At 49.3% G+C, this 26,680-nt stretch overlaps 1 protein-coding gene across 1 annotated transcript in view; it reads right to left on the bottom strand.

Moving 5' to 3' along the window:
• The window catches only part of NLGN2 (neuroligin 2), a 316,620-nt gene that overhangs the window by 230,380 nt on the left and 59,560 nt on the right, over nucleotides 1–26,680 (bottom strand). The window contains exon 2 of the mRNA XM_040347068.1: nucleotides 4,498–5,431. Within this exon, the coding sequence (XP_040203002.1) occupies nucleotides 4,498–5,041 (544 nt within the window). The 5' untranslated portion in view covers nucleotides 5,042–5,431. The remainder of the gene's footprint in view (nucleotides 1–4,497; nucleotides 5,432–26,680) is intronic.

Below are 26,680 nucleotides of genomic sequence, written 5' to 3'. Positions count from 1 at the left end.
AAGAGCCTAAGAAATATTCTACTCATTGTACTGGGAAAGAGCCTAAGAGAGATTCTACTCATTGTACTGGGAAAGAGCCTAAGAGAGATTCTACTTATTGTACTGGGAAAGAGCCTAAGAGAAATTCTACTCATGGTACTGGGAAAGAGCCCAAGAGAAATTCTACTCATTGTACTGGGAAAGAGCCTAAGAGAGATTCTACTCATTGTACTGGGAAAGAGCCTAAGAGAAATTCTACTCATTGTACTGGGACAGCGCCTAAGAAATATTCTACTCATTGTACTGGGACAGAGCCTAAGAGAGATTCTACTCATTGTACTGGGAAAGAGCCTAAGAAATATTCTACTCATTGTACTGGGAAAGAGCCTAAGAGAGATTCTACTCATTGTACTGGGAAAGAGCCTAAGAGAGATTCTACTTATTGTACTGGGAAAGAGCCCAAGAGAAATTCTACTCATTGTACTGGGAAAGAGCCTAAGAGAAATTCTACTCGTTGTACTGGGAAAGAGCCTAAGAGAAATTCTACTCATTGTACTGGGACAGAGCCTAAGAGAAATTCTACTCATTGTACTGGGAAAGAGCCTAAGGGAAAATCTACTCATTGTACTGGGACAGAGCCTAAGGAAAAATCTACTCAATGAAGTGGGACAGAGCCAAAGAGAAAATTTACTCAGTGTACTAGGACAGTGCCTAAGGGAAAAATCTACTCGGTGTACTGGGACAGAGCCTAAGAGAAATTCTACTCATTGTACTGGGAAAGAGCCGAAGAGAGATTCTACTCAGTGTACTGGGAAAGAGCCTAAGAAATATTGTACTCATTGTACTGGGAAAGAGCCTAAGAGAAATTCTACTCATTGTACTGGGACAGAGCCTAAGAGAAATTCTACTCATTGTACTGGGACAGAGCCTAAGAGAAATTCTACTCATTGTACTGGGACAGAGCCTAAGAGAAATTCTACTCATTGTACTGGGAAAGAGCCCAAGAGAAATTCTACTCATTGTACTGGGACAGAGCCTAAGAGAGATTCTACTCATTGTACTGGGAAAGAGCCTAAGAGAAATTCTACTCATTGTACTGGGACAGAGCCTAAGGAAAAATCTACTCAATGAACTGGGACAGAACCAAAGAGAAAATTTACTCAGTGTACTAGGACAGTGCATAAGGGAAAAATCTACTCAGTGTACTGGGACAGAGCCGAAGGGAAAATTTACTCAGTGTACTGGGAAAGAGCCTAAGAGAAATTCTACTCATTGTACTGGGAAAGAGCCTAAGAGAGATTCTACTCATTGTACTGGGAAAGAGCCTAAGAGAAATTCTACTCATTGTACTGGGAAAGAGCCGAAGAGAGATTCTACTCATTGTACTGGGAAAGAGCCTAAGAGAAATTCTACTCATTGTACTGGGAAAGAGCCCAAGAGAAATTCTACTCATTGTACTGGGAAAGAGCCTAAGAGAGATTCTACGAATTGTAATGGGAAAGAGCCCAAGAGAAATTCTACTCATTGTACTGGGAAAGAGCCTAAGAGAAATTCTACTCGTTGTACTGGGAAAGAGCCTAAGGAAAAATCTACTCGTTGTACTGGGACAGAGCCGAAGGGAAAATCTACTCATTGTACTGGGAAAGAGCCTAAGGAAGAATATACTCAGTGTACTGGGATAGCACTGAAGAGAAAATTTGCTCAGTGTACTGGGATTTTGCTCAAGAGAGAATCTACCAATTGTACTAGGGCGATACTTAATCGATAAGGTTCCTTGTAGGGCTTCTGTACTCAGCTTGTGATTGCTGCCGTTATACGAGTTGTGACCGCGTACTATCTTCTGGATTCTGTTAATTTTTCCCCCCAACTTATACCTCACTCCCACCCTGACGTCAACTTGGCTACAGGCTGGCCGTTGCCAATGGGCAATCATTGGTAAGCAAGTTGGTTTCCTACCGGGAATGTCCTTTACCTCTGTGTAGTAGAGAAGTTTATCAGTGGAGTCAGATGGCAGAATGGAACCCTAGGCAAGGTAGCCCCCCCTATCATTTTGACTGACATTGATATGGATTGTACTTGGACAGCATCGTTACTTTTTCGGCCCCATCAGGACACAACTACCCATCGTACATTCTATTTGGCCGGCACACAACTTTGACCAATTGTACTACCCCCCTGGTTATAGCTGATCCCTCTGGACATCCATTTGCCTTTGTTTTGATGATCCAGCTTTGGATGGGTTCATTGATTCAGTAGTCACCATCAGGGCCGGCCTTTGGGGTGTGCGAGCTGTGCGGCCGCACAGGGCGCCATGCGCAACAGGGGCGCAGTGTGGCCATCACAGCTCGCAGAATTTGAGCTGTGTAGGCAGTGCTGTATTCTGGCCTATGCGCCGCTAAAGTGTTCGGGTTTGGCTTGAAGAAAAGGTGGCAACCCTAGCCTGTGGGCGCCACAGGATTAGCTCGCACAGGGCGCCTGAACACCTAAGGCCAGCCCTGGTCACCATTAGGGTATCTACAGCTATTCGTAGCCGTATTTGGTTTCCTTTTGGGTCACCGGTAACCCGAAAAAACTTTCAAAACTCGGCACATTGGGCCTTTGATCCACCTTACTATGATGTGAAGGCCCCTGAGCTAAACTTGCCAGGTCACATGACATTGACATCACACATGTGGGCGTCTATACAGGCTGCAGTGGGAATCTCCTCCTACCTGAACTCTCAGCACCGGAGAAACTCTGCAGTTTATCATGTGATCGTGGTATACAGATCAGCCAAAAAAAGGTATATAGTAGCAATAGTTTAATGTAAGAAGAAGATTTATAAGCTGTGGGCAGGCAGATGAACTATTTTCATATTATTGGGTTTAGTAACACTTTAATGACCACAGTTGCAGGCAGGACTTTTCAAACATTCCCCTTTATCTCCCCCAGTGGGCAGCATTCAATATAGGTGATGGTGGAAATGACCTGCCGGTCCGCCTCTATTTTACATATGAATGCTGCCGGTCTATGAATGCTGCCGGTCTTTACATATCAATGCCGGTATTTACAAGTAAACACAGGGTCTGCAGGTGAGTGCCCTGTACACAACAATAGGGCAGAGCTGAGTAGCATTAGTAACAGAACTTCACACTGAGATATCAGGACATAGCACGGGACTAAAACATCAAGGGAATTTAAACTGGGATAGTTGGCAAGTATGAGGCAGCTGCTTTGGGCCCCACAACAATGGCAGAGCCCCTAAAGACGGCCCTGTGTGAAGGCCAGAAAGGTGGGGGGGATATGATGAGGATGGTGAACATGTAGGTAATGGTAGGTGGTACACTAAATGACTCTTCGGTCCACAGTGGTCAGACCCACACATAGTGTATATGATACTCAATAATGGAGGAGAGATGGACACCAAGGCCGCAAAAAAACGTCATCGCCACCCTACAGGGTGCAACAGTCTGGAGTCACGGGTTGAGGTATCGTGCACTCGAGGGGGTTTCTATACACAATCCGCGTCTTCAAAGTGTCAACTGATGTCCTTATTAACTATATGGCGGAGAAAGTCATCATCGCCTGTCAGCTCGATCAGCGATATTCCCAGCTCTGAATCATTATTATGTCTGGCATTATAATGTCAAATCCATCCAACCGGAACGGATCTCATCACTGCTCGCTGATTATAGCGCTATACTTTACAGGGCCTATTACATTGCAACGTCTACCAGTAAGTTTATCCGGCTGGTAATGTAACGGCAGTGCTGGCACTCGGTACAGTGTGCCTATTAATACTCAATTTTGCTAAGCAGCCAGTATTATTGTTAAGCGTTTCATGATCATTACCAGCCTATGTCGAGTATTATAATTATACAGTGGAACCTCGGGTTGCGAGTAACGCGGTTAACGAGCGTTTCGCAATATTTAAAAAAAATCCTTTCCGAGTGTTGTCTCGCAACACGAGCAGGATTCAGGCCAAAGCGGTGTGCAGTACCGCGTTTGGCCTGAGGTGGAGGGGGGGGGGCACCGGAGCCGAGCCGGTAATGCATAGAAAGGCCCGAGGACAGCACGGCTGACCTCAGCAAACTTCAGGAGGTTTGCCGGGGTCAGCCGAGGTGTCCTTTGGCCTTTCCAGGCCGTTTCCGGCACCCCCGCCTCTGGTCGCATGCGGTATTGTATGCCATTGAAGTCAATGCAGAACAAATTATTTTCGTTTCCCATTGCATTCAATGGGGAAACTCGCTTTGATATGCGAGTGCTTTGGATTACGAGCATTCTCCTGGAACTGATTATGCTCGTATTCCGAGGTTCCACTGGTTATATGTGATTATTACAACACTGTGCAATGTGATCATTATCTGACTGCAAGGAGTCGTCTTTATTGGTGCCAATGCAATGGTAGTTTTAGTATGGTACCTTATCTGTGGAATATGCATGAGAGCTTACTATATGTGTGTAGATACTCAGTCCTTCTACAACCCATTGCAACAGGTTCACAAGCAGTGCGCACATCACAAAAACAAGTAGTCTCACCATCTTCCAAGGGGACGTAGATGTTGAGGTACAGGCAATCCTCGCTCTGGTTTTGTACGTATCCGGCCACCACGTCCATGTTCTCGGTGAACCATAAAGGCAGCATAATTCCAGGTAACATTCCGTGCAAGTTTTGTGGGCAAACAGGGGCAAAGGTGGTGGCGTTCCGTACTTCCGTCCAAGATGCCGGCGCCTCGGGCGGCTGAAACCTGCGCTCTCCAATGGGCGGGGTGGCGTAAGGCACCCCCAGGTACTGCACGACGGGGCCCAGGATCTCATTGTTCAAGTCTTTCTTCACGCCACGCAATTTCCCATAGTTTGTGTTGACCACAGGATATTTCTCATCTCCCTTTTGCCCCGACACAGGGCAAGCGGCCAGAAGCCAGAGCATGAAGGGGGCTCGAAGATCCGGCGCCATGAGAGGGGGAAAAAAATAAATTGGTCTCCTGAGAACCTCTTGAAACTTCCCGGAGGCCGAAACTTCCCAAAAAAGGTTTAAAAAATAAAGTATTGGTGAAACAAAAAATATTTTATGCAAAAACATTCATTTTGAATTGATGGGGGGTGGTTGTTGTTGGAGTATTATAAAAAAAAAAAAAAGTAATAAAATTTGAAAGAAAAAATAAAATAAAATAAAAAATTGGGTAACAAATGGGCAATAATCCTCTACAGCGAGAGCGTGGTGTATTTTTGAGGCAAAGTTAAACATAGGGGGTACATTTTTGGAGAGTGGTGTTGGTACCAAGTCATAGGAGGCAGGAGAAGACTTAGGCCAAGACGAAAGAAGAGGGCGTGAGGAACATCGGAGAAAAGGCGGCTACGAGACCGACAGACAGAGGACGTGCAGGAGACGCCATTCTATTACGTTCCATCGCGGACCCGTACATAGGGTGCTGAGCTACGGCAGGGCCTCCACGAGACAGACATTGAAATCCTGAGAGGGAGACAAAGACAAAGAAAAGCGAAAAAGGGTGAAAAAATAGAAAACAGGAAATTAAGCAGGCAACGTCTATTTTAAGAAGGCAATAAATAGGAGTCTCTCTTTCGGCACCTCGCTACCTAGCTGCCCAATCCTCCTCCTCCTCCTCTCCAGCCCGCTTCCCCCGATTATAATGAGCGGGATCATTTATTTAATTAAACTGTTCCTTCTGTTTATAGTTCGAAATCCAACAATTATAGTAACAAACTTATAATTAGTGAATGTGAGAGAGATTGAGGGGGCTAGAGCGAGCGTGAACAGGAGGGAACTAGGAAGGGAGACCGCGTTGTAGGCGACGAAGGAGAAAAAAAAATGATGGTAGGTGGGTAGGGAGAGGAGAGAAGGAGCGGGGACAGAGCCGGGTTACCTGTTCAGCCATTTATTTAAAACACAAATATTAAAATGTTGGGTGCTTCGAAAATTACTGAGTGTTTCAGGTTTACTGTAGTCCAACCATCCCGAAATTTAGTGGTTAAAATTAGCAAGACCGGGACCATCGCTTCCTCTATTAACCACTAGGCGTCCGCGCTATAGCCGAACGACGGCCACAGCGCGGACCTGAATTTCCGGGAGGCCGTCGATAGACGTCCTCCCCTTTGCACGCGCCCCGCCCGGCCCCCCTGCAGGGAGCACGCGGCGCGCGATGTGATCACTGAATCACTGAGACTCCGGTGATCACAGATCACGGCCCCTTACCACGTGATCAGCTGTCAGCCAATGATGTGCCTCTTCCATTGGGGACCGATGTCCCTTACACAAAAGCCGGTAATCGCCTTTTTTTTCTCCTCACGCTGTCAGCTTTACCGAGCTTTGTTTACATCACATGATCAGCTGTCAGCCAATGACAGCTGATCACGTGATGTAAACAAAGCTCGGTAAGGCTGACAGCGTGAGGAGAAAAAAGAAGCCGATCACTGGCTTTTGTGTAAGGGACATTGGTCCATAGTGGAAGAGGCACATCCGCCTCATCAGTGCCCACCGGTACTGCCTGCCAGTGCCCACAGGGACCACCAGTGCAAAACAATCAATGCCTATGAGTGCCACCTATCAATGCCCACCAGTGGTGCCAATCAGTGCCTCATCAGTGCCACCTAGCAGTGCTGCCTATCAGTCTCACCTACCAGTGCCAATCATTGCCACCCATAAATGCCCATCACTGCCACATATCAGTGCCCATCACTGCCAGCTATCAGTGCCACCTATTAGTGCCTATTCTCAGTGCCCACCAGTGCCACCTATCAATGCCCTTCAGTGCCACCCATCAGTTCCACCTCTCAGTGTCACCTCTCAGTGCCCACCAATGCCGCCTCTCAGTGTCGTCCATCAGCGACCACCAGTGCCGCCTATCAGTGTCCACCAGCGTCCCCCTTATCGGTGCCCATCAGTACAGCATCATCAGCGTACATCAACGAAGGAGAAAAATTACCAGTTTGCAAAATTTTATAACAAAATATAAAACGGTTTTGTCTTTTATAGGTAGATTCAGAAAGAGTTAGGCCGACTTATCAGTAGATAAGCCGACCTAACTCAGAATCTACGTCGACTTATGTTTAAGCGTATGCTCAAACAGAGATACGCTTAAACATATCTAAGATAGAACGGCTTGCGCCGTCCTATCTTAGATTGCAATATTTTGGATGGCCGCTAGGTGGCGCTTCCATTGCGGTCGGCGTAGAATATGTAAATGAGTTGATACGCCGATTCACGAACGTACACCCGGCCAACGCAGTACTTTTACGCCGTTTACGTAAGAGATAGGCCGCGTAAAGTTAGAGCTAGGCCCTAGTGGAATAACAATGTTAAAGTATGGCCGCCGTTCCCGTCGCGAGATTCAAATTTTTTACGTCGTTTGCTTAAGTCGTCCGCGAATCGGGATTTACGTCGTTTACGTCCACGTCGAAATCAATAGGCCCGTGCGGCGTACTTAGCCGCAATGCACACTGGGAAATGTAGGTGCCCGGCGCATGCGCAGTAAAAAAAAAACGTAAAAAACGTGAGGTCAAGCCTCATTGACATAAAACACGCCCCCCTCCAACACATTTGAATTAGGCGCCCTTACGCCCGCCTGCTTTAGGCTACGCCGTCGTAACTTAGCTGGCAAGTACATTGTGAATCACTTGCCTAGCTAACTTACGGCGGCGTAGCCTAAACACGCTAAGCTACGCCGCCGTAACTGTAGGCTCTTGTACCTGAATCTACCTATTAATTTTTAATTCTGTCTTTTTTATTTTTTTTACCAAAAAATAAAAACCCCAGAGGTGATAAAATACCACCAAAAGAAATCTCTATTTTTCTTTTACAAAAATATGTAGAAGAATACGTATCGGCCTAAACCGAGGAAAAAAATTGTTCTTTTAATATATTTTTTGGGGGATATTTATTATAGTAAAAAATATTGCATTTTTTTCAAAATTGTTGCTCTATTTTTTGTTTATAGCGCAAAAAAATAAAAACCGCAGAGGTGATCAAATACCACCAAAAGAAAGGTCTATTTGTGGAAAAACAAGGACGTCAATTTTGTTTGGGAGCCACGTCGCAGGACCGCGCAATTGTCAGTTAAAGAGACGCAGTGCCGAATCGCAAAAAGTGCTCTAGTCAGGAAGGGGGTAAATTCTTCCGGGGCTGAAGTGGTTAAGGTTTAATATACAGGATAGTAGCATGTAACAGAGGCCATAAAGGGCTATATTCAGATAGGTTAGCGGATCTTTAGATCCGCGTAACCTATCTGATTTACGTTACGCCGCCGCAAGTTTTTGAGGCAAGTGCTTTATTCAGAAAGCACTTGCCTGTAAACTTGCGGCGGCGTATCGTAAATCCCCCGGCGGAATTCAAATTCCGCAGCTAGGGGGCGTGTAAAATTTAAATCAGGCGCGTCCCCGCGCCGAACGAACGGCGCATGCGCCGTCCGTAAAATTTCCCAGCGTGCATTGCTCTAAATGACGTCGCTAGGACGTCATTGGTTTCGACGTGAACGTAAATTACGTCCATCCGTATTCGCGAACGACTTATGCAAATTACGTAAAAAATTCAAAACTCGGCGCGGGAACGACGGCCATACTTAACATAGGATACGCCGCATATAGCAGGGGTAACTATACGCCGGAAAAAGCCGAACGCAAACGACGTAAAAAAAAAAGCGTTGGGCGGGCGTTCGTTTCTGAATCGGCGTAACTTCTCATTTGCATATTCCTCGCGTATACAAACGGAAGCGCCACCTAGCGGCCAGCGTGAGATTGCAGCCTAAGATCCGACGGTGTAAGTCACTTACACCTGTCGGATCTTAGGGAGATCTATGCGGAACCTGATTCTATGAATCAGGCGCATAGATACGACGGCCGGACTCAGAGATACGATGGCGTATCAGGAGATACGCCGTCGTATCTTCTTTCTGAATCCGGCCCAGTGTCTCCAAAGTTCTGGACTCTGAAACTTGCTGTTCTTCCATACATTAAATAACTCCAAAGCCGATCCCTTGTCGTGAAGGTTTTTTTTAATTTGTGTTTCAGGGAGCAAGTCTAAAGCCGCCCATACACGGTTAGAATTTTCGAAATAATTTTATTTTCGAAAATCGTATCAAAGAATTTTCTTACGGATTTCGCACAGTTAGTGGGCTTGCAGCAACAGCCGATTTTCGTGCGGCAATCAAATTTGAGGAATTGGACATGTTGGAAATTTTTGGGAAAAACAAACGATTTTCTAAATCAATGATGGGAGAATTGTGCGAGAAATGTAATAGAAATAAAAAATGCGCATGTGCAAGAAAAAAAAATTCCCAGAGAGAGAAGAATATTCCCGGCCATGAAAATTATTTTCTGTAGAAACATGAAGGGCCAGATCCACAAAGAAGTTACGTCAGCGTATCTATTGATACGCTGCGTAACTTCTAGGTTGCTCCGGCGTATCTTTGTTTTGTATCCACAAAACAAGATACGACTGAATGGGGGCTAGATCCGACTGACGTACGTCTTAGTACGCCGTCGGATGTTAGGTGCATATTTACGCTGGCCGCTAGGTGGCGCTTCCGTTGATTTCCGCGTAGAGTATGCAAATTAGCTATATATACGCCGATTCTCAGAACGTACGTACGCCCGGCGCATTTTTTTACGGCTTTTTTCGGCGTAATGTTACCCCTGGCTCTATGAGGCGTACGCAATGTTAAGTATGGACGTCGGGACAGCGTCGAAATTTCCGTTGTTTGCGTAAAACGTTTGCGAATAGGGCTTTGCGTAAATTACGTTCACGTCAAAAGCATTGACTATTTGCGACGTGATTTCGAGCATGCGCACTGGGATACCCCCACGGACGGCGCATTCGCCGTTAAAAAAAAACGTCATTTACGTGGGGTCAAGTTGAATTAACATAAAACACGCCCACATCTTTGTCATTTGAATTACGCGCCCTTACGCCAACACATTTACACTACCCCGCCGTAACTTATGGCGCAAATTCTTTCTGGATACGGAAACTACGCTGTAAGTTACGGCGGCGTAGTGTATCTGAGATACGCTACGCCTGCCTAAAGATAGGCAGATCTTTGTGGATCTGGCCCGAAGGCTTGGTCGGCTGAATTTTCGAAAATCAATGGTGGCATCATCGGATCACAAAAAAAACGCCTGTGTATGGCCTGCTTTAGATTGGTAAATATCATAAATTAGGAAGACAGATTATAAAAAAAACTGAAGAGATTGACAGACTAACATTTCCAGTTTGACCAGCTGAGGACATAATCGATGGGCTTGCCCTAAACCCGAGAACGTACTCTATAATGGCTTTTTACGTAGGTTGAAGTATCTTGTTTCCTGATCTCCCCGTGTTGTGTCATGGTGGAAGACTGGCTACAATCCATAGAGACTGCATGGAAGGGTTTGTAAAAAGGGAAGATTAAATGCGGCAGAATGGGTTTCCGTGACTGGGAAGTGAAATCCAGGAAGGGAAAGAATAAATTACATAGGAGGGAGCTGAGTGTGAAATGAAATGAAGAAGAGATATACATGTTAGAACGGAGGTGACCAAGAAAATGATGAGAAATATGGATGAGAGAAAGGGTGAGTCAGAACATGGAGAACATTATGGAGAGGAAAAAGGAGATGGGATGAGGAGCTCATACACAAAAGAGATATGGATTGGTCGGAGTGAGAACTGGTGGTGGTACGGCAAAAAAGAAAAAAGGGAAGCCCGGAGTGGGACGCAGGCTGGGCACAGGGCTGACATGACGGGGTAGCAGGGAAAACCAGCAATAGAGAAGTTAAAGTAGTGGGAGTGTACTGGCCAGGGTAGGGGTGGTTTGGGAAGTTATTCCTAGGAGAGGCCAGGGTCCGAGGCTCAGTCCCTTGCCACCGGAAGAAGAAGCAGCTCCCACCCTCCCCACTGTGAAACATGGTGGTGGCAGCATCATGGTTTGGGCCTGCTTTTCTTCAGCAGGGACAGGGAAGATGGTTAAAATTAATGGGAAGATGGATGGAGCCAAATACAGGACCATTCTGGAAGAAAACCTGATGGAGTCTGCAAAAGACCTGAGACTGGGACGGAGATTTGTCTTCCAACAAGACAATGATCCAAAACATAAAGCAAAATCTACAATGGAATGGTTCACAAATAAACATATCCAGGTGTTAGAATGGCCAAGTCAAAGTCCAGACCTGAATCCAATCGAGAATCTGTGGAAAGAACTGAAAACTGCTGTTCACAAACGCTCTCCATCCAACCTCACTGAGCTCGAGCGGTTTTACAAGGGGGAACGGGCAAAAATTTCAGTCTCTCGACGTGCAAAACTGATAGAGACATACCCCAAGCGACTTACAGCTGTAATCGCAGCAAAAGGTGGCGCTACAAAGTATTAACTTAAGGGGGCTGAATAATTTTGCACGCCCAATTTTTCTGTTTTTTTTTTTCGTTCCACTTCATGATTGTGTCCCACTTGTTGATTCTTCAAAAAAAATTACAGTTCTATATCTTTATGTTTGATGCCTGAAATGAGGCAAAAGGTCGCAAAAGTTCAAGGGGGCCGAATACTTTCGCAAGGCACTGTATGGGCACTGGCACTGACAGATGGCTGGCACTGATAGGCGGCAGTTATGGGCACTGATGGCACTGACAGGTGGCTGGCACTGATAGGCAGAAGTTATGGGCACTGATAGGTGGCTGGCACTGTTAGATGGCACTGATAGGCGGCACTTATGGGCACTGATGGCACTGACAGGTGGCTAGCACTGATAGGCGGAAGTTATGGGCACTGATAGGTGGCTTGCACTGTTAGATGGCACTGATAGGCGGCACTTATGGGCACTGATGGCACTGACAGGTGGTTGGCACTGATAGGTGGCTGGCACTTATGAGCAGGCACTGAAATGCAGCAATAAATGACATGAGGAAATGCTATGCTGCAGCGCCCATCTTGGTACACCCTGCACTCAGCATCAGTAAGTTTAGCAGACATCTTGTTACACCCAGCCCGAAATATATGGGCTGGGTGTAACAAGATGTCAGCTGCTGGCTTACTGTGGCCAAGTGCAGGGTGTGCCAATATGGGGGTCGGGATGCCCAAGCTGAAGGCGACCACTCCGCCCACTGAGGCCGCCCGCCCGATCCACCTACTGACGCCGGCCCCTGCCCTCACTGCCCACTGAATCCGTTCGCCCGCTCCGCCCACTGAGGTGGCCTGATACGCCTACTGACGCCCCCACCCTCTCCGCCCAAAGTCCGCTCGCCGCCGACCAATTATCGGGTCAGGCATCAGGAGCATTTGTGTGAGTACTCACACAAATGCTCGGTATTGGTCCCGATACCGATACTAGTATTGGTATCGGGACAACCCTAGTTATTGGCGATGTGTTATGTTGATTTTGAAGGACAGGGTGGCAGATGGAACGAAGGTAAGTGAGATGATAGAGGAGATGTGAGATAGAACGAAGGTAAGTGAGATGATAGAGGAGATGTGAGATGAAACGAAGGTAAGTGAGATGATAGAGGAGATGTGAGATGGAACGAAGGTAAGTGAGATGATAGAGGAGATGTGAGATGGAACGAAGGTAAGTGAGATGAGAAAGGAGATGTGAGATGGAACGAAGGTAAGTGAGATGATAGAGGAGATGTGAGATGGAACGAAGGTAAGTGAGATGATAGAGGAGATGTGAGATGGAACGAATGTAAGTGAGATGATAGAGGAGATGTGAGATGGAACGAAGGTAAGTGAGATGATAGAGGAGATGTGAGATGGAAAGAAGGTAAGTGAGATGATAGAGGAGATGTGAGATGGAACGAAGGTAAGTGAGATGATAGAGGAGATGTGAGATGGAATGAAGGTAAGTGAGATGAGAGGAGATGTGAGATAGAACGAAGGTAAGTGAGATGAGAGGAGATGTGAGATGGAAAGAAGGTAAGTGAGATGATAGAGGAGATGTGAGATGGAACGAAGGTAAGTGAGATGATAGAGGAGATGTGAGATGGAACGAAGGTAAGTGAGATGATAGAGGAGATGTGAGATGGAACGAAGGTAAGTGAGATGAGAAAGGAGATGTGAGATGGAACGAAGGTAAGTGAGATGATAGAGGAGATGTGAGATGGAACGAAGGTAAGTGAGATGATAGAGGAGATGTGAGATGGAACGAAGGTAAGTGAGATGATAGAGGAGATGTGAGATGGAACGAATGTAAGTGAGATGATAGAGGAGATGTGAGATGGAACGAAGGTAAGTGAGATGATAGAGGAGATGGAACGAAGGTAAGTGAGATGATAGAGGAGATGTGAGATGGAAAGAAGGTAAGTGAGATGATAGAGGAGATGTGAGATGGAACGAAGGTAAGTGAGATGAAAGAGGAGATGTGAGATGGAACGAAGGTAAGTGAGATGATAGAGGAGATGTGAGATGGAACGAAGGTAAGTGAGATGATAGAGGAGATGTGAGATGGAACGAAGGTAAGTGAGATGAGAGGAGATGTGAGATGGAACGAAGGTAAGTGAGATGAGAGGAGATGTGAGATGGAACGAAGGTAAGTGAGATGATAGAGGAGATGTGAGATGGAACGAAGGTAAGTGAGATGAGAGGAGATGTGAGATGGAACGAAGGTAAGTGAGATGAGAGGAGATGTGAGATGGAAAGAAGGTAAGTGAGATGATAGAGGAGATGTGAGATGGAACGAAGGTAAGTGAGATGATAGAGGAGATGTGAGATGGAACGAAGGTAAGTGAGATGATAGAGGAGATGTGAGATGGAACGAAGGTAAGTGAGATGATAGAGGAGATGTGAGATGGAACGAAGGTAAGTGAGATGATAGAGGAGATGTGAGATGGAACGAAGGTAAGTGAGATGATAGAGGAGATGTGAGATGGAAAGAAGGTAAGTGAGATGATAGAGGAGATGTGAGATGGAACGAAGGTAAGTGAGATGATAGAGGAGATGGAATTTTACAGGTCACGACTCGGCAGCTTTTTGAGGACAGTGAGGGGCACATTTTGGGCAAAGAGGACAACTGGTTCCCAAGTGGCGTCAAAGAGGCCAGCTACAGGGCCTTCAACATCATCTATCCTCCACATACAGTATAATGCTTTTTTAACATCTCTACTTTGACATTTTGACAACAATTCACACCTTCAATCGTGTGAATTGAAGGATTGACACCTATAAAGTCTTCCTGACACCAAGGACGGGATGATGTCACTAGAACAAGGGGGAGCCACCACTTCCATGCCTTTATGTGGTGATTGGATTAGGGTGTCTAACGTGGTGTGACGGAGCGAGACCCTGTCACTGTGTAAATGGAGGAGAATATGACACACGAATCGCGTTAAGGGTTAATGCGAAGTTCCAGACTATCGTTTCTGAGCACAGAAAGCTGTTTTTGGTTTTGATTCTGTAGTCCTGGATCAGGGTCTAAAACTGGAAGGTTCAAAGCGTATTGGGTGGGACGGAACCTTCAATCCTGTGTCTGGATTTTACCTGGTACCTGCAGTCTGTGTGAGTACACAGGTGTGCCGGGTCGTTGTATACTCAAGCCTGAGGACAGCTCAGAGCTCCCAGTTAGGAGACAGATACCAGTTTGGGGGAGAGAAGGTTTCACCCAGGGATCATAGGAGCCCCAGCCAGAAGACAGCAGGTCTCACCTAGGGGTCAGAGGAGCCCAGCCAGAAGACAGCAGGTCTCACCTAGGGGTCAGAGGAGCCCAGCCAGAAGACAACAGGTCTCACCTAGAGGTCAGAGGAGCCCAGCCAGAAGACAACAGGTCTCACCTAGAGGTCAGAGGAGCCCCAGTCAGGAGCCAAGAGACAGCAGGTCTCACCTAGGGGTCAGAGGAGCCTCAGTCAGAAGCCAGGAGACAGCAAGTCTCACCTAGGGGTCAGAGGAGCCCCAGCTATGAGACAGCAGGTCTCACCTAGGGGTCAGAGGAGCCCCAGTCAGAAGCCAGGAGACAGCAGGTCTCACCTAGGGGTCAGAGGAGCCCCAGTCAGAAGCCAGGAGACAGCAGGTCTCACCTAGGGGTCAGAGGAGCCCCAGCAAAGAGACAGCAGGTCTTACCTAGGGGTCAGAGGAGCCCCGGTCAGGAGCCAGGAGACAGCAGGTCTCACCTAGGGGTCAGAGGAGCCCCAGTCAGAAGCCAGGAGACAGCAGGTCTCACCTAGGGGTCAGAGGAGCCCCAGCCATGAGACAGCAGGTCTCACCTAGGGGTCAGAGGAGCCCCAGCAAAGAGACAGCAGGTCTTACCTAGGGGTCAGAGGAGCCACCGCCATGAGACAGCAGGTCTCACCTAGGGGTCAGAGGAGCCCCAGCAAAGAGACAGCAGGTCTTACCTAGGGGTCAGAGGAGCCCCGGTCAGGAGCCAGGAGACAGCAGGTCTCACCTAGGGGTCAGAGAAGCCCCAGCAAAGAGACGGCAGGTCTCATCTAGGGGTCAGAGGAGCCCCAGTAAAGAGACAGCAGGTCTCACCTAGGGGTCAGAGGAGCCCCAGCAAAGAGACGGCAGGTCTCATCTAGGGGTCAGAGGAGCCCCAGCAAAGAGACGGCAGGTCTCACATAGGGGTCAGAGGAGCCCCAGCAAAGAGACGGCAGGTCTCACCTAGGGGTCAGAGGAGCCCCAGTAAAGAGACAGCAGGTCTCACCTAGGGGTCAGAGGAGCCCCAGCAAAGAAACGGCAGGTCTCACCTAGGGGTCAGAGGAGCCCCAGCAAAGAGACAGCAGGTCTCGCCTAGGGGTCAGAGGAGCCCCAGCAAAGAAACGGCAGGTCTCACCTAGGGGTCAGAGGAGCCCCAGCAAAGAGACAGCAGGTCTCGCCTAGGGGTCAGAGGAGCCCCAGCAAAGAGACAGCAGGTCTCACCTAGGGGTCAGAGGAGCCCCAGCACAGCTACAACAGACAGGAGGTATCACCCAGAGGTCAGAGGTGCCCTACTTAGCATAAGGAAACAGGTCTCATTTCAGGAGTCAGGTGGGCTCATACTCATATTGGGGTGTCAGGAGAACCCCTATCCAGAGGCCAGGAGTGGGCTGTGTTGCAGGGCACTGCGACTAAAGGCTAAGAGAGCCAGGTCAACCAGTAGAACTGGAGAACACAGAGCAACTGGTAAGAAGATCAGTGGTGCTGCCAACAAGGGAGCCAGGTGTCTCGGTATTTCTGTTTCACTGTTCATATCGATGTGAAAGAACACCTGCGTGAGCAACTGATGTCTATGTAAACTTTCCGTTTATTTTATAAAAGTGGGTTGCCATGCCTTAAAATATAGTTTGGACAGGCGCACCTCTTTGGAAAAGCACATGAGTATAATCTCCCCAATACCACATGTTGTGGATATAAATACTGGAGTATTTTCCTGACACCCATTAGAACGGAAGAAGTGACTTGCAGTAAGCTACAAAAATGTCTTCATCATTACAGAACAAGTGCAGTGAAATGTGACTAACTACTATTAGATCTACCATGACCTGGATAAATGAGGACCTTCACAGATGTCTGCTCATATTAATTACATTAAGTTCATGACATAGCAGATGGAGAAAAGTTGGTTGATGACGGCAGATGATGGAAACAAGCAGACAACAGGAAGTGGCTAGTTGATGGTATTGAACCATGTCTGGGGAGTAACTACGGGGGTTGCAGGGGTCGCAATTGCGACCCGGTCCCATGCTACAGTGGGCCCGTGCAGCTTCCCTTTACACCTGGATAGGAGAGAATTGGCAGGAGCAAAATGGAGGAAATCGGTTCCCCTATATCCAGCACCTCTCCTATCCAGCACCCCTCAGAGGAGCCCCAGCCAGGAGACAGCAGGTCTCACATAGGTGTCAGAGGAGCCCCAGCCAAGAGACAGCAGGTGTAACCTAGGGGTCAGAGGTTCCCTAGTCAGGAGCCAGGAGAAAGCAGGTCTCACCTAGGGATCAGAGGAGCCCCAGCCAAGAGACAGCAGGTCTCACCTAGGGGTCAGAGGAGCCCCAGTCAGGAGCCAGGAGACAGCAGGTCTGACCTAGGGGTCAGAGGAGCCCCAGTCAGGAGCCAGGAGAAAGCAGGTCTCACCAAGGGGTCAGAGGAGCCCCAGCCAAGAGACAGCAGGTCTCACCTAGGGGTCAGAGGAGCCCCAGCTAAGAGACAGCAGGTCTGACCTAGGGGTCAGAGGAGCCCCAGTCAGAAGCCAGGAGACAGCAGGTCTCAGCTAGGGGTCAGAGGAGCCCCAGCCAAGAGACAGCAGGTCTCACCTAGGGGTCAGAGGAGCCCCAGTCAGGAGCCAGGAGAAAGCAGGTCTCACCTAGGGGTCAGAGGAGCCCCAGTCAGGAGCCAGGAGACAGCAGGTCTCACCTAGGGGTCAGAGGAGCCCCAGTCAGGAGCCAGGAGAAAGCAGGTCTCACCTAGGGGTCAGAGGAGCCCCAGCCAAAAGACAGCAGGTCTCACCTAGGGGTCAGAGGAGCCCCAGCCAAGAGACATCTGGAGAGGGGAATCTCCCCAACAGGGACACAGACGGCAATAAACTTCACCTGACACCCTACTCTATCCAAAACAAAATACTAAATTTGCTCTGGAGTTGGGTTTTAACATCACCTAGTTCATGACATAGCAGATGGAAAGAAGTTGGTTGATGACGGCAGGTGATGGAAACAAGCAGACACCAGGAAGGGGCTAGTTGATGGTATTGAACCATGTCTGGGGAGTAACTACAGGGGTTGCAAGGGTCGCAATTGCGACCCGGTCCCATGCTACAGTGGGCCCATGCAGCTTCCCTGAGAAAAAAGCAAGGTGCGCCAGACTAAGTGCAGTATTAACTATAGCGTTTAATATAACATCACAACAGCAGCGTGTGGTTCAAACAGCGTCCAAAGAGCAGAAAACCGGAACCGGAAGTGCGCCTCAGTATGGAACGGAAGTGACGTAATGGCCAATGAGAAAGGTGTGCAGCTTCCCTGTACACCTGGATAAGAGTGGGGGGTGACAGAAGGAAAATGGAGAAAATCAGTTCCCCTATATCCGGCACTCCTCCTATCCAGCACCCCTCAGAGGAGCCCCAGCCAGGAGACAGCAGGTCTCACATAGGGGTTAGAGGAGCCCCAGCCAGGAGACAGCAGGTCTCACATAGGGGTTAGAGGAGCCCCAGCCAGGAGACAGCAGGTCTCACCTAGGGTTCAGAGGAGGCCCAGCCAGGAGACAGCAGGTCTCACATAGGGGTTAGAGGAGCCCCAGCCAGGAGACAGCAGGTCTCACCTAGGGGTCAGAGGAGCCCCAGTCAGAAGCCAGGAGAAAGATGGTCTCACCTAGGGGTCAGAGGAGCCCCAGCCAAGAGACAGCAGGTCTCACCTAGGGGTCAGAGGAGCCCCAGCCAAGAGACAGCAGGTCTCACCTAGGGGTCAGAGGAGCCCCAGCCAGGAGACAGCAGGTCTCACATAGGGGTTAGAGGAGCCCCAGCCAGGAGACAGCAGGTCTCACATAGGGGTTAGAGGAGCCCCAGCCAGGAGACAGCAGGTCTCACCTAGGGTTCAGAGGAGGCCCAGCCAGGAGACAGCAGGTCTCACATAGGTGTCAGAGGAGCCCCAGCCAGGAGACAGCTGGTCTCACCTAGGGGTCAGAGGAGCCCCAGCCAGGAGACAGCAGGTCTCACATAGGGGTTAGAGGAGCCCCAGCCAGGAGACAGCAGGTCTCACATAGGGGTTAGAGGAGCCCCAGCCAGGAGACAACAGGTCTCACATAGGGGTTAGAGGAGCCCCAGCCAGGAGACAGCAGGTCTCACCTAGGGGTCAGAGGAGCCCCAGTCAGGAGCCAGGAGAAAGATGGTCTCACCTAGGGGTCAGAGGAGCCCCATCCAAAAGACAGCAGGTCTCACCTAGGGGTCAGAGGAGCCCCAGCCAAGAGACAGTAGGTCTCACCTAGGGGTCAGAGGAGCCCCAGCCAAGAGACAGCAGGTCTCACCTAGGGGTCAGAGGAGCCCCAGCCAAGAGACAGCAGGTCTCACCTAGGGGTCAGAAGAGCCCCAGCCAAGAGACATCTGGAGAGGCGAATCTCCCCAACAGGGACACAGATGGCAATAAACTTCACCTGACACCCTACTCTATACAAAACAAAATACTAAATTTGCTCTGGAGTTGGGTTTTAACATCTATTAAGACCCCTGATATCTCACCAAAACCCCCCAGGAGGCTCCAAAAAAATTGAAAAAATAATAGAAATTTTAATTTTGAAGAAAAAAAAGTAAAATAAGAAAAATTAAAAACCTGCAGACAACAGTGGCGGAACTACCAGGGTCGCAAAGGTTGGGGCCCTTCCCTCCGAGCCCAGTGAACCCATAGTTCAAGACCAGTCTTTAGGGTGAAACTCTTGTACCCACTTTCCAAAGTTCTGATAATCGGGCTACTAGATCAAGAGGCTGGCAGAGGAACATGACAGGTGGCTTCCAGTATCAACTTTGGTCGCAAATACCTACACCTATTCTCAAGCCTCGTACACACGTACGGGATTCCCAGCAGTAAAAAGTTCCCTAGGAAACCCGAGGGGAAAACCGAGAACCTGCTTGGTAACTTTTTCCCAATACACACAACCGTTTTTTCCGTCGGGAAAACTGCCATGAGAGCTTTGGTTGGAAATCCCGGCCGTGTGTATGCTCCATCGCCGTGTTTCCATAGGAAAACTGCTGGGTTAAAAAACGCCGGGAAAACTGTGATGGAGCAGTTTTCCCGGCCACAAGAAAAAAATTCCCACTACTAGCGCTACACCATAAGGACAATAAAACACAATGTTTTGTGTAGTAAAAAAAGATAAACAAACTCTTTCCGTGCAGCTGTCAATCACCTGAGAACATGGGCAAAAAACTGAAACAAAAAATACAGCGCTCGAGGATGGAGTACGAATCACTTTATAGTCTTTAAAGTATTGCAAAAAATACACATGAACTAAAAATATAAATAAAAAACTGCACACTAGGCAGAAAGTTTATACAAGCGAATCTATTGCAAAGTCCCCAAACACTTGAACAATAACCATAAGGTGATGGTGGGATAGCAACCTGAAATCACTGCTGGGAGAAAGCTTCCAACCAAAGTACACTTCTGTAGTATATGAAGGTGGTACGGCCGTTAGTAAACCTCTAAGCAGGGAGAAGAAAAACACACAGCGGGGGGACAGCATCCACGCTGGGAGTGATCAAAGATGATATTCACCTGCCGAGGGAGAAATGGCTATAGTTCTAATCCAACAGGGCGGCCGATGGAGGCGGGATCAATCCTCGCAACGGAGGGCAGTAAGGGAGATCCTGGATGGGAACCACCGTGCCAATACAAGGACGCCACCGCGTCAATCAGAAGCGAGGAGGGAGGGGTGGAATCACCGCTGCGTCACATGAAGGGGAAGGGAATGAAGTCCGGACTCTATCCCTCAAGGGTCATGTGACTCCAGGGGCCAATCAGTGGAAGAGATAGCCGAGCAGTAGAATCAACAAGCTGAACGTCACTGAAGGAATTCCCAGACTGTCAGTATCTCAGCATTGGCTTCTTGTAAACAAGTGGGGGCATAAAACGAGATGGGGGTGAGCCGTGACTGAGATGGGGGTGAAACATGTCAGTCACGGCTCACCCCCATCTCCGTTGCGAGGATTGATCCCGCCTCCATCGGCCGCCCTGTTGGATTAGAACTATAGCCATTTCTCCCTCGGCAGGTGAATATCATCTTTGATCACTCCCAGCGTGGATGCTGTCCCCCCGCTGTGTGTTTTTCTTCTCCCTGCTTAGAGGTTTACTAACGGCCGTACCACCTTCATATACTACAGAAGTGTACTTTGGTTGGAAGCTTTCTCCCAGCAGTGATTTCAGGTTGCTATCCCACCATCACCTTATGGTTATTGTTCAAGTGTTTGGGGACTTTGCAATAGATTCGCTTGTATAAACTTTCTGCCTAGTGTGCAGTTTTTTATTTATATTTTTAGTTCATGTGTATTTTTTGCAATACTTTAAAGACTATAAAGTGATTCGTACTCCATCCTCGAGCGCTGTATTTTTTGTTTCAGTTTTCCCGGCCAAAAGCTCTCATGGCAGTTTTCCCGACGGGAAAACCTGTCGTGTGTACGAGGCTTCACGTCAAGAAATGGGGGCCATTTCCACTGATAAAGTGATGGATGGTCCAAGTGACTGACAGATAGTACTGGCGGCTGCATGGAGACACATGTCATAGAGGCTCTGGGTATACTAGAGGTACAGGGGTGCATGGTGGGGCAAAGGGGGTGCACAGGTGCACTTGGGGGGCACACTTGGAGACACGTGGTGTAGAGTCTCACTTGCAGGCACTGGAGGACACTGGGGCACACTTGAAGACACAGGGGAGTAGAGGCTTACTTGCAGGAAATAGAGGGCACTGGGGAACACTGGGAGGCACAGGGCGTGCAGGGGCTCACTTGCAAGCACTGAAGGGCACTGGGGAACTGGGGGGTGCAGGGGCTCACTTGCAAGCACTGAAAGGCACTGGGGCACACTGGGAGACACAGGGGGTGCAGGGGCTTACTTGCAAGCACTGAAGAGCATTGTGGCACACTGGGAGACACAGGGGGTGTAGAGGCTCACTTGCAGGCACTGGGGTACACTTGAAGACACAGGGGGAGTAGAGGCTCACTTGCAGGCACTGGGGCACACTGGGAGACACAGTAGGTGCAGGGGCTCACTTGCAGGCACTGGGGTGCACTTGGAAACACAGGGGAGTAGAGGCTCACTTGCAGGCACTGGAGGACACAGGGGCACACTGGGAGGCGCAGGGGGTGCAGGGGCTTACTTGCAAGCACTGAAGGGCACTGGGGCACACTGGGAGACACATGGGGTATAGAGGCTCACTTGCAGGCACTGGGGCACACTGGGAGACACAGGAGGTGCAGAGGCTTACTTGCAAGCACTGAAGGGCACTGGGGCACACGGGGAGACGCAGGGGGTGTAGAGGCTCAATTGCAGGCACTGGAAGGCACTGAGGCACACTGGGAGACACGGTAGGCGCAGGGGCTTACTTGCAAGCACTGGGGCACACTGGGAGACACAGGGGGTATAGAGGCTCACTTGCAAGCACTGGGGCACACTTGGAGACACAGAGGAGTAGAAGCTCACTTGCAGGCACTGGAGGGCACTGGGGCACACTGGGAGACACAGAGGGTGCAGTGGCTCATTTACAGGCACTGGGGCACACTTGGAGACATGGGGGAGTAAAGGCTTACTTGCAGGCACTAGAGGGAACTGGGCCACACTGGGAGGCACAGAGGTTGAAGGGGCTCAGATGCAGGCACTGAGTTGGGGCCCCTCCCTCCGAGTCCAGTGACCCAACTACCAGGGTCACAAAGGTCGTGACCAGGCCCTGTCGTTCCTCCACCGGGCTTGGAGGGAAGGACCCTGGATGGGTTTATAAACGGGGGGGGGGATATGGAAACAAAAGGGAAGATGATATGGGTGGTGGGGTCTCCAAGGATCACAGAGACAGGTTTTATGGGAGATAATATAATTTGTTGCAGAGAAAATGAGATGCTGGCTTAGATACTTGTGACAGAAGGTAATGGGCTCTAAAATGGTAATAATTGGTGATAATTGTGGTCAGGGCAGGGTCGGAAGGAAACAAAATTATCTAAATTATTTAAAAGCAATATCGAGCTCTAAGTGTTTTTTTTTTTAAAGGTTCTTGAAAGAAAAGTCAAGTTCTGAACATATTCCGCCTTGGAAAGCCAACAAAACATTCTAGGAAGAGACAAAGAGAAAACATCGAGGAGATCTAACAATGCCTCCAACTTGTAGGACCTAAAAAGACAAAAGGGCCGATACAATAGAACAAATACTACGCTCTACAATGGCGGGCTTGTCCCATGCAGTTCTGTTGATTGAAGTAGACGAGGAACAATTGTCTCTCATCCCTTCCAACAATCCCAAGAGATTCCACAAAATCATTTGTTCTTCCACTTCTAAACTTCAGCAGAGTTCCCGGAAACTTGATATCGTTCTTTTAGGATCACCTATATAAAGCGTATCGAAACGTTTTAAATGGAGTGGCGAGGGGTTGGAACTCCTGTCAGGTGTAGTAAGAGATACACTCTCTCAATTTCTCCTAATGGCCTTTGTCACCGGGACTGAAGGTGAGGGAAGAACCGAAACTTGGAGTTGCCACCAGAACAGGAGGGTGGCAACGTGTCCCGGATTGCCCGGGACAGTCCCGCATTTTGCAGGCCTGTCCCGGGCACCTTCATTCCAGGACAATACAGTGTCCCCGAATGAAACTGACACAGCCCCCCCCCCCCGGGGCCAATCTGATGCCCCCAAAAAAGGCCGCCACATCACCGCTTTACTCACTGGGGTGGATTCAGGTAGGGCTGCGCACTCTTACGGAGGCGCAGCGTACCGTTTTAACGCTACGCCTCCGTAAATTACCTGCGCTACGCTTCATTCATGAAGCAGTAGCTCCGTAATTTGCGTGGGCGCTCTGTAAAAATGTCCGGCGTAAGTGCGCGTAATTTAAATGATCCCGTAGGGGGGCGTGGATCATTTAAATTAGGCGCGTTCCCGCGCCGAACGTAGTGCGCATGCTCCGTCGGGAAACTTTCCCGACGTGCATTGCGGCAAATGACGTCGCAAGGACGTCATTTGCTTTAAAGTGGTGGTTCACCCTAAAAACTACATTTTCTTATTCCACTGCCCCCCCACATTACAATACGATTAAGGCTCTTATTATTTTTTTCATGCTGTACATACCTTAGTACAGCATATGCATCCGGGTTGCGAGTCCCGCGGGAGTGGGCGTTCCTCACATGTGTGTGATTGACATTTTGCCCAAAAACTAGCTCCCCCCGTCGCGTAAGCCGCGTCACGATTGGCGAAAGGAGCCGAACGGCGATGCGCATGCGCAGTATAGCGCCGACTCGCCGTTCGGCTCCTTTCGCCAACCGTGACGCGGCTTACGCGACGGGGGGGGAGCTCGTTTTTGGGCAAAACGTCAATCACCGGCATGTGAGGAACGCCCACTCCCGCGGGACTCGCAACCCGGATGCATATGCTGTACTAAGGTATGTACAGCATGAAAAAAATAATAAGAGCCTTAATCGGATTGTAATGTGGGGGGGCAGTGGAATAAGAAAATGTAGTTTTTAGGGTGAACCACCCCTTTAACGTGAACGTAAATGGCGTCCAGCGCCATTCACGATTCACTTACGCAAACGACGTAATTTTCAAACATTGCGACGCGGGAACGACGGGTATACTTAGCATTGGCTGCCCCTGCTAATAGCAGGAGCAGCCTTACGCGGAACCCGACGAACGCAAACGACGTAAAATGCGAACGCCGGGCGCGCGTAGGGTTGTGAATCGGCGTGAGTATGCAATTTGCATTCTCTACGCTGACCACTACGGGAACGCCACCTAGCGGCCATCATAAGAATGCAGCCTAAGATACGACGGCATAAGAGCCTTATGCCAGTCATATCTTAGGCTGCAGTCGGCGTAACGAGCTTTCTGAATATGGATACGCAGACGCAAGTGCTTACTGAATCTACCCCACTGAAAGTACTTGTCCTGGCCGGGAATGCCTGGAGGAGCACAATCCCCGCCCCCTGCTTGTGATTGGAGAAATCATAAATCCCGCCTCTTGTGTCCAATCACTGTGCTGTGATTCGTTACAGCACAAGCTGATTTTTGGGAAGGGAGGGTGTCCCTGAATGGTAGTTGAAAATGTGGTCACCCTAGCGGGGCACGTGTTCTGATGGCAACTGTTTCCCTCCATTTGGTGAGATTTTCTCCTACTTCTCGTTGTGTCTCCAGAACAGGAAGTAAAGGGAAAATCTCCACCATGGGGCACTCATGGGGAAAAAATAAAACCAAATTGTGGGACACAGTGGCATCCATAGAGGGCGCAGGAGCGCTGCCCCCCCCTCTCCTGCACCCGTCAATCTCCAATAGATAGATTCGTGCATTGCATGAATCTATCTATTGTCGCCGCTGCCGCCCCCTATTCAGGTGTCCGGCCCTTTGTCGGGCGCCTGGCATCTGAATTACAGTGGCGGGGGTGTTTTCGGAAGTACCTGATTAGAGCCGTTGGCTCTAATAGACATCCTTATTAGAGCCGTGGGCTTTAATAGGGCTTCCAAATTGGTAAGCACCGGGCGCACTGCTGTGCGTTCCCTGCTTACGTAGTGCTGTGTTAGAGAAACAATATATTTGTTTCCCTAACATCGATCCACCTCTCAGCCAATCAGGTGCATCGGGTCTGGTTAACCAGTGTCACCTGATTGGCTGAAGTGACAGTCGCTGTGATTGGATGCCTATCAGGCGTCCATTCATAGCAGAAGAGGACAGGAGAAGACATCAAGGACTCGGAGGGAGCGTGGAGGACAGCGCTGACCCGAGACAGGTAAGTGACGGCCGGGGGGGGGCACCCTGGCAGCCTTTGATTAGGGAAAACTGGTGGCAATTGATGGGGCACAATTGATGGTTACAGTGGCTGCGTTTGATGGCACAGTGGTGGCAATTCATGGATACATTGGCTGCGTTTAATGGGCACAATGGCAGCGTTTAATGGGCACAGTGGTGGCAATTTATGGGTACAGTGGCTGCGTTTGATGGCACAGTGGTGGCAATTCATGGATACATTGGCTGCGTTTAATGGGCACAATGGCAGCGTTTAATGGGCACAGTGGTGGCAATTTATGGGTACAGTGGCTGCGTTTGATGGCACAGTGGCTGCGTTTGATGGCACAGTGGCTGCGTTTGATGGGCACAGTGGCGGCAATTGATGGGCACAGTGGCTGCGTCTGATGGCATAGTGGCTGCGTTTGATGGGCACAGTGGCGGAAACTGATGGGCACAGTGGCTGCGTTTGATGGGCACATAGTGGCTGCGTTTGATGGCATAGTGGCTGCGTTTGATGGGCACAGTGGCAGAAACTGATGGGCACAGTGGCTACGTTTGATGGCACAGTGGCTGCATTTGATGGCGTAGTGGCTGCGTTTGATGGGCACAGTGGCGGAAACTGATGGGCACAGTGGCGGCAATTGATGGGCACAGTGGCTGCGTTTGATGGGCACAGTGGCGGCAATTGATGGGCACAGTGGCTGCGTTTGATGGCACAGTGGCTGCGTTTGATGGGCACAGTGGCGGCAATTGATGGGCACAGTGGCTGCGTTTGATGGCATAGTGGCTGCGTTTGATGGGCACAGTGGCGGAAACTGATGGGCACAGTGGCTGCGTTTAATGGGCACAGTGACTGCGTTTGATGTCACAGTGGGTGCGTTTAATGGACACAGTGGCTGCGTTTGATGGGCACAGTGACTGCGTTTGATGTCACAGTGGCTGCGTTTGATGGCACAGTTGCTGCGTTTGATGGGCACAGTGACTGCGTTTGATGTCACAGTGGCTGCGTTTGATGGGCACAGGGGGAGCGTTTAATGGGCACAGTGGTGGCAATTTATGGGTACAGTGGCTGCGTTTGATGGCACAGTGGCTGCGTTTGATGGGCACAGGGGCAGCGTTTAATGGGCACAGTGGTGGCAATTTATGGGTACAGTGGCTGCGTTTTATGGGCACAGTGACTGCGTTTGATGGCACAGTGGCTGCGTTTGATGGGCACAGCGGTGGCAATTGATGGGCACATTGGCTGCGTTTGATGGACACAGTGAGGCTGAAATTTTTTTTTCAGTTTGTTTGCGCCCCCCCCCCCCAAAAAAAAATTGAGCACCAGCCGCCACTGGTGGGACACTATCTACCAGGGTTTCCAAACCAGGGTTCCTCCGGAGGTTGCAAGGGGTT

Source organism: Rana temporaria, chromosome 3 (genome assembly GCF_905171775.1).
Source record: "Rana temporaria chromosome 3, aRanTem1.1, whole genome shotgun sequence".
NCBI lineage: Eukaryota > Metazoa > Chordata > Amphibia > Anura > Ranidae > Rana > Rana temporaria.
The sequence above is the reverse complement of the archived record's forward strand: the minus strand, read 5'-3'. Positions and strand labels throughout refer to the sequence as shown.